Source organism: Salarias fasciatus, chromosome 7 (genome assembly GCF_902148845.1).
Source record: "Salarias fasciatus chromosome 7, fSalaFa1.1, whole genome shotgun sequence".
NCBI lineage: Eukaryota > Metazoa > Chordata > Actinopteri > Blenniiformes > Blenniidae > Salarias > Salarias fasciatus.
The window spans coordinates 14,759,992-14,772,760 of NC_043751.1; the positions used below are offsets into that span (position 1 = coordinate 14,759,992).

Consider the following 12,769-nt stretch of genomic DNA (forward strand, 5'->3'; position numbering starts at 1 on the left):
GATGTACAGCTCAGGTCATAATGTTACTGAAGCTTGAAAAAAATCTTTATTCTGCTGAGAATAGTGTCAATAAAGCCTCTCCCAAATGTATTTGTGCTTCGATCATAATGTGGTCAAAGGATTGTATACAAAGAATACCATAATATTTCAGGAAGAAAATAGAGAAAATGTTTCATAAAGCAAACTATTTTAGATAACATGACATAAATATCCTATTCATAACACAAATATGCAGTGTTGCTGATGTATAGCTTCCTTCAGATAATAGATAAATTGGGAAGATATTAAAATATCGGTTTCTGTATAGTAATGGAAATAAAACTGCATGTTACTGACATTAATTCTGGTTTAGTCCTTTAACATACTCATTTATATTTACTTTATATGCCATGAAGTATTCAATAGTGTTCAAAATTCAGTGTTTAATGACTTGGATATGGTCATTAAATGCTTCGTGGTCTCCCACATGTTACTTGAGCAAACAGGAAGTAAAAAAAATTTAAAGAGATCTGCATGAAAACAAACAACAGCTGACTTACACATTTTGTTTTTGTGCTTCATTGCTGTTTTGATGCAGGCACCTGCCAGAAAATGACCATGCAACCATTAACTCCAGTGAACTGTGCAGGCCTTCTGCAGCCCGGCTGCTCTCTGCTACAGCTGGATGGGGAACTTCTCCTGTTCGGCCAGAAAGGTTGGCCCAAGCGCTCGTGCCCGACGGGAGTGTTTGGGGTGCGGGTCAAAGGTGGCGAGATGAAACTGAAGCCCATCTGCTTTTCCAATGACTCGTGCTACCTGCCTCCGCTACGCTGTCCGGCCGTCTGCCGCCTGGACCCCCATGACGGGCTCCCAGAGAGCTACCTCATCCATGGCGGCCGCACCCCAAACAACGAAATCTCATCAAGCCTGTACCTGCTCACGATGGACAGCCGTGGCTGCAATCGAAAACTAACGCTGCGCTGCAAAGAGAAGGAACTGGTGGCGGAAGTTCCCGGGGCCCGATACGGTCACACCATGAGCGTAGTTCAAAGCCGAGGGAAGACGGCCTGCGTGCTGTTCGGGGGACGGTCCTACATGCGCGCGGAAGAGCGGACCACCGAGAACTGGAACAGCGTCGTGGACTGTCTCCCGCAGGTGTTTCTGTTTGACCTGGAGTTTGGATGCTCCTCCTCTCACACTTTACCTGAGCTCAGCGACGGGCTGTCGTTCCATTTGGCCCTGACTCGGGAAGACTGCGTCTACTTCATCGGCGGTCACTCGCTGGCCTCCGACTCCCGTCCGCCCCGCCTGTTTCGCCTGCGCGTTGAGCTCTTGCAGGGCAGCCCTCTGCTTTCTTGTGAGACTTTAGAAAACGGGTTGTCCATCTCGAGCGCTATCGTCACTCGCACGGGCCCCTCGCACAAATACATCATCTTAGGAGGGTACAAGTCAGATTCCCAGAAGAGGATGGAGTGCAACACTGTGGTTCTGGATGAGAAAACCATTCACTTCGAGCAGCTCCAGTCACCCGAGTGGACCCCAGATATCATCCACAGCCGCACCTGGTTTGGCGGCAGCGCTGGAGAGGGAAGTGTCCTGTTAGGTGTGCCAACTGAAGGAAGGCCGGCTCAGCCTGACATGCATTACATGTATCAGATCAGCTTTCAAACCGAGGGAGAGCATGAAGAAGAGCAGGGAGCACAGGCCTGCAGTCAGGAGTCGACAGAATACGATGACTCCACTCCTCTGGAAGACTCCGAAGAGCTCTACTTCGGCCGAGAGCCGCACGAGCTAGAGGACAGCAGCGATGGTGAAGGGGACACTTACAACGAAGACGATGAGGAAGATGAATCCCAAACCGGTTACTGGATCAAATGCTGCTTGGGCTGTCAGCTGGACTCCAACACGTGGGAGCCGTACTACTCTACTGAGCTCCATCGACCCGCTATGATATTCTGCTCCAGAGGAGAAGGGGGTCACTGGGTGCACGCCCAGTGCATGGAGCTGTCCGAGACGCTGTTGCTCAAACTCTCTCAAGGCAACAAAAAATTCTTCTGTTCGGAACACGGAGGGCTCCCGTACCAGGAAATGACCCCACCCCGACCAATTGCACCCCTGAGGCGCACTCCAATGAAGGTTATGGGCAGAAGAACCCTGATGGCGCTCAACATGTCCCCGGCCAAAAAGAGCTTCTTCAAAAGGCTTTTTGACTGACTCCCGTTTTCCTTGTGAAATGTGGATGATGATGTTTGTTCAGAATATTTGTTGTTCGTACATAAATAAACATGATGTCAAATGCATGTTGTGGTGATCTTTAATCAATGCGATGAAATTCTGTTAAGAAATGAAACCTTTTATTTTATGTATGTTCTCACTTCTGTTTTGCATTTTATAAATATGTAGGACTGGGCATTATTCCGAGTTGTGTTCCTTCACTGGCTGTAAAAGCGTCCATTGTTATTTTGTATTCTAGTTAATATCACAGGTTTCACCTCCACACTCTCCTGAAAAACTAAATGAGGCTAAATATTCAGACTGTTCTTTCTGTCATTAAACTGTCAATTTCTAAAGGACATTCATCATGACAATGATAATAAAAACAGCTATAAATCAAGTGTTTTCCTGTTTATTTTTCATTTCAATGCATTTATATCATATTTTTCAGCATCTCTAAATTCACACTATACCTACATCCCAGTGCATAATGTACCTGTATCTTAAAATAATTGTACAATTCCAAAAGTTATGCTGCCTGGACATTTTTTCATTTAAAAAAAAAAAAAAAAAAGTTAAATCTGGAATGAGATTATATATAAAGATTTCAGCTCTCTATCAAAAGTATTTGTGTATATTTACATGTTACATTTCAGCAGAGTTCTCTGCAGTGTTTGTTTCCTTTTTCATTAGTTGTCTAGCAGTTGATTATTTATTTATTAATTCCATGACAGTTGCAGATGTCAGTGATGTCTTTTCAAAGCAAATAAACCTAAATTCTGTACAACTGATGAAATTTTAATTCAACAAATAAATCATAGAACATTTCTTAACAAACTCAAACGTGAGGATCAAGTCAAAGTTTTGTCTTTATTTATTCTTTGAAGAAACAGAAACAAGGAGTACAAAAAAAACAGTTTGTCACAAAGAAAACAAGTTGTCTTGCTCATTTCCAACACAACAGAAGTATCCACATAGATGCTTTAAAATCAAAGTAAATTTGTAAATGTAGAGGAATCTTTGAGTGATATTTTGCCATTATGCAAAACAAATCACCAGAGGTATTCTTCTGCAGCTCCAGTAAACTGTTTACCTGATGTTTACTGTATGTGCGGAAGCAGAAAATTGAGGATACACTCGGAAATGTGCACAAGTGGGATTTTGCGAATCATCCATCATCCATCATATTGGAAATGCAATTCATTATGGCAAAAACAAATGTGAGACGAGTTGCAGCATAATGCACGGTAAAACATGGTGTTATTGTAGGACTGTGACAACTATTCAGTGAAAAATGAATATTTCATAACTGTCATTTGGTTAAACTTATGACAGTAAAATAAAATCAAACATTCAATCAAGTAAGAAAACAAAATTGCCTGTCACAATTCAAAATGGTGAGGGCAGAAAAAGACAATATAATCAATCAATCAAATAAATAAAGTTGCCAACAAATCAGTTTACATCAGGTCTTCCTGGCTCCTGCCCATCCCTCTCTGCTGTCAGCCGAACCAGAGGAGAAATATCCGCAGAGAAAAAGAGGCAGGTTAGACACCGAACTTAAGAAAAATCCCTGCCTGGGAGAGAGTCCATGGGGTATTAGGCACTGTAATGGACCATACTGTATTTCTACAATATCAACAAAAAGGTCAGTATATGCTTTATTTCAGAAGAAGGATTCAAATAAGCATCATCTATCCTCCACTGTGCAAAAACTAAAAAAGATAAAAATTGGTTCAAAGTGACCTAGCATCTATTATACCCCTCAGGGATCCCACGATAAAGCACTAAAGTAATCTTTTTCAGAGGGCACTCATGAAACAAAGAACATTTGGGTCTCTGTGATTGCATTTTGCTCCAGCAGAAGTGATATATTAATACAGTGGCCACAAATGTGGTCTTTTTAACACAATTTCACACCATGACTTACAGCGCTTTCATCTGTTTCCATAAATATCCTCTCTATATAAATTCATAAATGTGTCATATCCTTGCAATACAATAAAATGCACCATATTTCACAGACGATGAAGATAAAAAAAGAACTGGGGAGGGAAAAGCAATGAGACGAAACCTGTTTGTAGCTTACATAGTTGGACCCTTTGCTGGACCCTCTTTACAGTGCAACTGTATAAGTTGATAAAACAAGGAAAACTGACAACAGATAAATGCTCAAAACAAATTAAAAAGACAGGAAAAACTCGAACAACCTTACTCCTCATGAAATGTTCATCAATAAATGAATAGACTTGCCGCTTAAATCACAAAAGGAGCAGACAGCAAGAAAAAAATATCCCTATAGATACAGATAGAGAGAAAAAGAGAGAGATATAGCGCTACATATATAGATATAAATCTATAGATATATTGCTATCATCTCTTTTTGATAATGAGCGGTAACTGGAAAAATTGCAAAGTTCTCTTTAATCATCAAATGATAAAAACACCTGATGAAAAGTGAAATCAGGTCAAAAATCTAGAACATCCAGAGGCATCTCTTCATCATCCTGATTCTCGACGGGGTCAATAGTAGCTTGCATAGCTCTGGCCGAGTCCTTGTGAGCCTCCATAAATTTCTGCAAGTACTTGGAAGTGTAGAGCCAGTGATGTTTGAGCACATCCTCCAGCTCAAAGGCCTTTGACTGGCGTGCATTCATCTTTCGGAAACGCCTGAACAGTTTGTTAGCGGACTCGTTCCCCTCGCTGGCCCAGGCTCCAATAGATCCATCTCTCTCAATGATCTCAGGGACATGAGCCAGGGTCTTGTGCAGATAATTGGTTATCTTTCCGTTGTACCTGTATTTGAAGGTAGAGGAGAGGAGGTCGGCAAAGCGCTGTGAGTTGAAGCTGTAGCGGCACAGCTGGTCAGGGCACTCTTTCGCTGGGCAGGTGGCGCGCCACACGGGCTTCATCTGCACATACAGCCTCATGAGTTCCCTCAGGGCCTCCCTCCTCTCCTCGGAGGGCACCAGCTCACACACCACCTCCACAGCCTCCTGGGTCATTAGCCTGCGGGCGTAGTTCCCATTCATCCTCATTACTGGTTTAAGCTTCATCCTCTTCCTCAGCTGTTTATCTAGGGCTGCCCTCCAGCTGCGCCGTTCCTCCCGGCTGGGATTGACCTTTTGGTAAACTTCCCCAATCTCATCCTGGAAGATTTTGTAGAATTCAGTGGCATTGCCAATGTCACAGTGCAGTGCATCCAGCGTGGGATGAGTCTCCATAAAGGGCTTGGCAGACACCCCTTTGACTCTGTCTCGAAGCTCATCTGCAGACTCAGAAAAGGGGTTCGTTCTCCATATTTCATACCGCTCCAAGTTCTCTTCGTGATTACGTGTGATTGAGTGCAGCACCATGTTGTGAGAGGCCTCCGCTCGAGTGGCGTCGCACAGCGTGCAGACATATGAGGACCCCGAGGCTTCCAGTCCCTCCATCTCACGCACCATCTTCTCATCATACCCCGTGCCCCTAAAGTGGAAGCGAAAGGAGCGAAGTAAGCCTCCCATGGACAGGATGAGCCTGCTCTCTTTCATTGCGTTACGCTCTGCGACTATGGGCCCCAGGACAGCTGTGAGAGTCTCATGGTCTGACTCATCCACAAACATCAGGCAGAGGGGCTTACAGGACAGTTCTGAGTTTGGCTTTGGCTCAGTGAAAATGGAAACCTCCTCCTCCTCGTCCTCTGCCAGGACCGAGACAGACATAATGGTGAAAGAGTAGCGTACGGCCTTCTCGGGAACGGCTGGTCCCGCACCATGCTTCTCGCTGACATCGCCCATGCCATCACAGCATTCCTTGATCATGACACTAAAGCCTGAGGTGCAAGCGCTGTCTTCCAACCCGTTCTCTCTCAATCCGTCCATGATGTCCTCCTCCAGATCCTTTAATGCTGACACCAGTGCCACATCATAGCGAAAGCGCCGAGTGATGGTGTCAGCCAGGGCATCATCCACCGAGGAAGCACATCCAGCGAACCCATTAATAATGCCTACACTGCAAGTTGTCGACACATTCTTGAGAGCCGGCTGCCATTCAAACGGGTGAAAACCGGGGAGAAGTTCCTTCTCCGCGGCTCGGAGGGTGTGCAAGGGCTGAAAGATCTGGCGGCCGCTTGTGGCTTTGACGGTGCGGTACATCTTGTGATACTGGCTGCAGCTCAGGAAAGTGTTGACCCGAATGGCCAAGCACACAGCGGGACTCAATCCAAAGCCTCTGCCTGCAGAGAGAGAAAATGAAAGGGGAAAAAGTTTCAGAGAGAGACAGAAAGAGGCAAAATGAAAACATAAAAAGAAAGCGACGGGAAAGGATTGACACATGAAGGGAATTTTTTAGCACCAAACCGTGGAAGCCGATTTCTAGTTCTTTGAAAAGAGCTGCTGCATCTAACATTTCCTCATTTGATATCCCACCCCATTTGGAGTAATTTTTACTATGAGACAGAAAGAATCGCAAATTTAGCATCCAAATGTGAATGTATCATTGTCAAAAGCCCACAAGCCCATGATTACAAAATCCAATATTTCCTAATTTCCAAATGTTATAAGGGGACAGAGGGTGAATCAGTGAAGCTGGCAAAAGTGATGTATTGGCTGCAGATGAAAACAGACACCAGCTGGCTTCCATTCCCCAGAGAGGAGGATGGTGCTGTCTGTGTAATTTGCGGATACAAGAGCTGCTGATGTTGTTTTGATTCTAACAGCCCCTTCACAAGAGTTGTTATTGTGCATTAAAGGGAGTGTGAGAATGAGAGACTGACAGACAAGACGAGTGAGAGTGGGAGAGAGTCAGGGAGGAGCTGGGCGTGTAACAGCGTGGTTCAATAGACAGAGATGGACAATAATGAAATGCTTTTCAATCAAAAATCACAGAAAAACTTTCTTCTCCCTCCTCTACAGTGAACTTTTCAACTCATTGTTATTTATGAGATGACTGTTCTCCCTCAGAGGTGGGTGGAAATATTAATGAGAAAACACTATCATAATTTTCATTTGTTTATGTCCCTCTGCTGAGGCTATGGAGGGCTGTGATGATTGAACAAAAGGCTTCTAACGGTTCCTTACCTTGCATCATGGCCTCCAGCTCATCTGCCTGTCGATGTTCATTCCCAGATCTCAGCGCCAGCAGGAAGAGAGTCAAACACACAGACTTCAGGTCACCACCTTCCTCTTTGTCTGCGAAAATCCTCACTTGGTTCTTCACCTCCTTCAGCCGATGCTTCTGGGCACGTCGGGTCAGCGAGAGCAAGTGCTGGCGGGGTCTTCCACCTTTATTTACTAGCAGGTAGTTGTCAATTTCTGATGAATTCTGGCTTGCAACTTCCTCCCGCTCGTGGCTCAAACAGTGCTCCTTAAATGAATCGAGCCTCACCTGCTTGCAACAGCTTTCGAGAGGGCAGTGCAAAGGCAGGGAATACAGAGCGGATAAAAAGGTTTTGGCAGGTGGCTTGACATTGTCAGGGGCACAGGGCAGGTTACAGACAGGGCAGTGAGGTCCCAATACGTGGGTAAACTTGACAATACAGCTGCGGCAGAAGAGATGCCCACAGGGGGCCTGAACTGGATCAGAGAGCAGGTGGTCGCACACAAGGCAGGTGAAAGAATTGATGAAGTCCACAGGGAGCTTCTCCCGGATCAGCTTGTTGCTCAGGTGGTCATTCTGGCAGTGGGTGATGTTCCTCACCCACTGTTCCCTCTGGACACTGAGTTTCCTCCTGACCCGGTGCACAGGAGCACGATGATCCCCAAACGGTCTCAGAGCCCTCTTCTCACCAATGACAATGCTGTCGCCGTGGTCCCGCCTGATCCGTTTTACCAAGCCCTGGGTTCGAGGAAGAACTTTCCTCCTCTTTCTCCCAGTCCTCTGGAATGAAGTTTTCCTTGGGGAGCACAGGTAGCAGTGGGAAGAGTGAGGTTTCCACTCAGGGACTTTGGTTCTGGTGAAGCTGCAGAAGCCGCCCCCTCTTATGGCCACCGTCCAGCAGCGATGACAGAAGGAAAGAGGGTTGATGGCTTCTGTGTCCTCACTGACGTCTAGGTTAAAGACTTTGAGGATGACCTCTGGCCAGCGTGTGAACTTGCAGCCCATTTTACGTAGGGCGAATTTGCTTGTCTCGTCCAGATCTCCGTGAACGTCATGTACTGGCCCTTTGACTTTTGCCAGGGTCCTTCCACAAACACGACACAAACACCTTCACACAAGAAACACAATTGAAAATTGTCAGCATACAAAGTAAGAGAATAAAAAATAAGCTATAATATATTGCTCTTGCTCTATTGAAACTCATATGCCATCAATAATCTGATGTTGCAGATTAAAATAAGAGTGTATGATTACAAAAATCTACACAATAAAAGATCTATATTTGTATGTGGCATCGTGACATTTGATCACCTGAGGTGGTCCATGTGGGCTTCCATTTCCAGCAGTTTCGTGTCCACTCTCCTGCCAGGTCCCTCAACATTTTCCTTGCTTTTTCCTCCAATGCACATCTTCATAACACTCCCTGGACTCGCTCTCTGATCTGTGTGTGAAGCTGCAGGAAGTAAGACCTCTAATGAGAGCTCTTTCCCCGGCTGTGTCTCGCTGGGCAGAGGTGCTTTCTCCATGGACTTCACCCTAAACAGTTTAAACTTCCACTGGGAGTACTTAGAGTGGGGGTGGCAGAGCTCAGCCGGCATGAGGGATCTGGGACCATCTGTCTCTGGGCTTTCTGCCTCCATGATGCGACTTAGAGCTTAGACCCTGAGGAGGAGAGCCGGGGAGAAGAGAGAAGAGGAGAGGGGATGGGGGTTACAAATGATGCACTGTAAAAGTGGGAGAATGATTTTCAGCTGTCCATGAGATACTGGATATAGAGAAAAAGATTTTAAGGTTCAAATCCTCATAAGGGATTTGAACCTAGTGCCTTCTCAGGGTTGAGCCTTTGACACAATCTAAAAGCTTTACTTGAATCCAGTTGAATTTATACACCGTGTGCCCTGAAATCCCAAGGAGCAGAGAGTAGTGAGCCCTGACCCAGACTGCTGTATTATACCATAAGTGGCATTTAGATCTTGTGTAAAATGCATGAGACAAGCACTGTGGGATCGATACAACACCAAAATCTTCATTTCTTTCATCTTCACACACATCACTCAGAGAACCATTGTGACTTTTTTTTTTTTTTTTTTCTTTTGACACAGCAAGTTTGGTAAATGGACAACCTCATCCCTGCAAGACTGTCAATCATTTATATTAGTCATTTTCTTGGCTGGAGAAAGAATTGGAGCCCTGGGAGCCTCTGACGAGCATTTTAAATGCGAGGAAAAATCGGAGGCACAACAAACATAATTCATAATACATATATATTGACACAGCAGAAAGGGAAAAAGAAACAAGAAACCATCATATTGAATAAACATCATAAAGAATTATTCCAAAACACAACACATTTCACCAGTCAAGCTCTCTTTTACGGCACAGCGCAGGTTAGATCAATGATTCCGCCGTACAGACGAATCTTATTTCATCTCTTCTCATACTGTCTGCGTTCCATTACCAAGTCTGACAATACAGCAGTCGAACAATCTTAGAGACTATTACATCCAGTTGTGGGTCTTACCATTGCACCCCTATAGTGCACACACTGGAGAGTCTTCAATCTATCCATCTTTCAGCGTTCTCAGTGTGAATTCTCCTTTGGAGTCTTGAATCTGTCAGTCTCCTTCATTCCTAGGCTCCCTGTGTATACTTCACATGCTGAACTCTCCTTTGAGACAAACAGCTGAGCCCCTGTGCGTGTGTGTCAGCTGGGCTCTTACCTTGTTTTTCAGTCTCAGCTGGCGTCAGCTCCCTTGGGGGCCCTCTCTGCATGAGAGCACAAGGGAAGCCCTGGAGCCAGACCCCGCGCGTCGCATATACTGTATATGTTTGGGTTTGCCGCAGCTTGGAGCCTCTGTTACCAAGAGCTGTGGTTTCATACTGTGGGATTGCTCCTGCCTGTGTCCCCGTCTCTTGTATTTATACCCTTCCTTTGATGGGATCCCAACAGTCGATTCCTGCCACCTGAATCAGCCAGCTGCGAAAGAAAACAAAAAAACAAGGCCAACCCCAAAGCACAGTTGAAACATGTGCATTATGAACAGAATTCAACTGCACACCACAAACAAACAAGGCTTTGCTACATCACGCTGGTTCTCAGCTACAAAAACTTAAATGTCATCTTTATGTCCTCTTCTTTATATTAATATGCATTCAGACCGAAGAAAAAGCATTGTTCAACTTTTGCAAATAATGAAAGAGCAGAAATACGCTCAAAGCAAAGACAAACTTAATAGAAGTGCTTGATTTCAACAGCAGAATAAAAATAGTATGACTTGCAGCGAGTGTAATTACTCTTACTGCTGTTATTTTCATTTTAATTAGAGGTCCAACTTTCTCCGTTGTCATCGTTCTGGATTCGCGTGTGATGCATCAGCAAATTCACGTGGAGGCTGCTGTGAATCTGAATGACAAAGGCAGCAGCACAACTGAGTCATATTCGGTTGAATTCCAATTATCCCGTGTGTGTACTGTTGTGAATGTTTCATTCAGCAGTCACTATTCTGATAAATTAGCTTTCAAAAAACATACGCAACTTACTGAGGTGGAAAGTGGCAGCAGAGCCACAAACCACAAAATATACTGTCGGTTGTGATAACTCCCCCTCAGACAACTGTGTTGTCATGCAGGGTTTCGTCTAGTTCTACATTTTAACAAGCATTTCATCTTTGCAAATAATGTCGGTGCTAAAATGCCATATTTCATTCATCTCTTCAAATTCTGTCTCACTGTCACTATTCTGAATGAGTTTAATTAGACAACATTATTTGATGTAATGTCTCAGCAGGTACGGGGAGTATTTGCCCAAGATCATTCTTGTTTGTAATTATCCAGGGGATTAATCTGGTGTATTCGCCACGGGAGCCTGTTGCTGTTGCATTGGATTTGCCCGCCAAGTCATTAGATACACAGTCAGTGGGCACCAAACAACAGTTGGGTCTCTCCCACTCTTGTCAGCTTAACAGGGGAGCCGGATGAAAACTGGCAGGCTTTGCGGCTTATATTTCATGCATATGGCCAAGTGTGACCTTAGACCACACAAGCAGTTTCTATTTGTTGGGCTCTTTCTTTCTCTCTCTCTTTGACAAGCATACCTATTCACGAGAAATGCTGAAGAGTAAACAAGTTGGTGGCAAAACTGCAGTTTTCTTCGCCTGTTCAAATCCATCCGCCACAGCCGAGAGATCTGAAGTACAAAGAGCTTGATTCATTACTTTTCCAAGCACAAGCAAATGATGGATTGTAGCAAGATGTTCTGAGCCTATTTATAGTTGATATTTAGATTTATGATAGCCAAGTAGCCACATGTTTCCAAGGTAAACGGCACACCTAGCTCTGTGGCAGACAGGGACAGAGCTGCAGATGTCTGTCTGACAAACAAGCGCTGACCTCTTGAGACCCTCATCTCTCTACGCCTGCTAATTGACTTGTTATTGATCAACTCAAAGACAGTCTGATTTATGGGGAAAAGGACTTGTGGAGACAGCCACCTGGCATGGAGCGGAGTGTTATGAATGTGAGGAGCAGACCCTGTGGGACTGGAGGCTGCAGTTTAGGAGGACATGCAGGAGTTTGCAATGCACCGGTGAACTGCGTGTTTGTTTTTGTGTATGCATAGGAGCTTACAGCAGGTGTGTGTGTAGCGGGAAAAGATGAGTGTGAATATGGCTGGGCCCGTACATGTATTTGAAGGCGGAGGGTGATGCGGGTACTGTGAGGTTTTAGAGCAACACGACCAAATAAATATAAAATAATCCTCCTAATCCACCCTTGGGAAAATTCACAGTTGCTACTTTTGGTTCTCTTTGTGTAAAACACAGAAAAAGAAGGACGGGGGAACAAGAGTGAAGGTGTGCGAGGTGAAACACAGAGACGGGGGATATAGTAGTGATCTTGTGTAGAGGAGTTGCACAGGATAACAGGCTAAGCTCAGAATGGAGAACACAAAAGGGCTTAAGGCTGATTGCAAGCTGTGACAAGGAAAGGGGGAAAGAGATCAAGCCTTCCAGGCAGAACTATGTAAGCCAAAGGTCCAAAAAGATCCTCTGACAGCCGGAGTCGCATAGCAGCTTAAGGAAAAGTGTCAATAGCAGAAATGGACAATGAACGAATTCCACCAGCAGCACTGGTTCCTTTCTCACCGGGAATAAAATGTCAGCGATGTCCACATTTAAATACACCAGCCAAAATTGCTGCATGATATTTCAAAATGTCATGAAGAATGTGGGCATCTTTGTGATTGCATTCAGGGTAAAGGGGACATTTCGCTCTCATATTTCTGTGGTGCGATGTGCAGTATATTTGGTATGCAAATTCTTAATTGAAATTTCACAGCACGTTCGGTAACTTCTCCAGCTTCTCCCAGACAATCCACGTTGCGTCGCCTCCCACTGTCCACCACTTCTATCCTTCATCCAGAGACATGATTTGGTAGATTAATACTCGAAGAGGTAGACTTTGGTGCAGAGCTATTCGTCAAAGCTGGCTGCCAGAACAA

At 44.8% G+C, this 12,769-nt stretch overlaps 2 protein-coding genes across 3 annotated transcripts; one reads left to right on the plus strand and one right to left on the minus strand.

Annotated features, from left to right (window-relative positions):
• The first annotated feature begins 591 nt into the window (after nucleotides 1-591).
• On the plus strand, nucleotides 592-2,193 carry rag2 (recombination activating gene 2). Its single transcript, XM_030096532.1, has one exon. It carries the CDS (start codon nucleotides 592-594, stop codon nucleotides 2,191-2,193), a length of 1,602 nt encoding a protein of 533 aa, XP_029952392.1.
• Nucleotides 2,194-3,066: 873 nt separating this feature from the next.
• Nucleotides 3,067-10,146, minus strand: rag1 (recombination activating 1). 2 transcript variants are annotated; one of them, XM_030097231.1, is made up of 4 exons: nucleotides 9,993-10,146; nucleotides 8,584-8,934; nucleotides 7,254-8,380; nucleotides 3,067-6,409 (listed from the first exon to the last, which is right to left on the minus strand). In XM_030097231.1, exons 2-4 carry the CDS (start codon nucleotides 8,910-8,912, stop codon nucleotides 4,662-4,664), a joined length of 3,204 nt encoding a protein of 1,067 aa, XP_029953091.1. In that variant the 5' UTR covers nucleotides 8,913-8,934; nucleotides 9,993-10,146; the 3' UTR covers nucleotides 3,067-4,661. The 2 variants fall into 2 exon arrangements, with proteins under 2 accessions (XP_029953091.1, XP_029953092.1); XM_030097232.1 differs by lacking the exon at nucleotides 9,993-10,146 and adding an exon at nucleotides 9,794-9,904.
• Between the last annotated feature and the right edge of the window lie 2,623 nt (nucleotides 10,147-12,769).

What these genes read in the sequence shown, in the direction of transcription:
- rag2 (XM_030096532.1), top strand. Translation starts at nt 592, where the DNA reads ATGACCATGCAACCATTAACTCCAGTGAACTGTGCAGGCCTTCTGCAG.
- rag1 (XM_030097231.1), bottom strand. Translation starts at nt 8,912, where the DNA reads ATGGAGGCAGAAAGCCCAGAGACAGATGGTCCCAGATCCCTCATGCCG. An exon ending in GCCCACATGGACCACCTCAG is followed by an intron (nt 8,381 to 8,583) that starts GTGATCAAATGT and finishes TCTTGTGTGAAG; the next exon opens with GTGTTTGTGTCGTGTTTGTG. An exon ending in GCTGGAGGCCATGATGCAAG is followed by an intron (nt 6,410 to 7,253) that starts GTAAGGAACCGT and finishes CTCTCTCTGCAG; the next exon opens with GCAGAGGCTTTGGATTGAGT.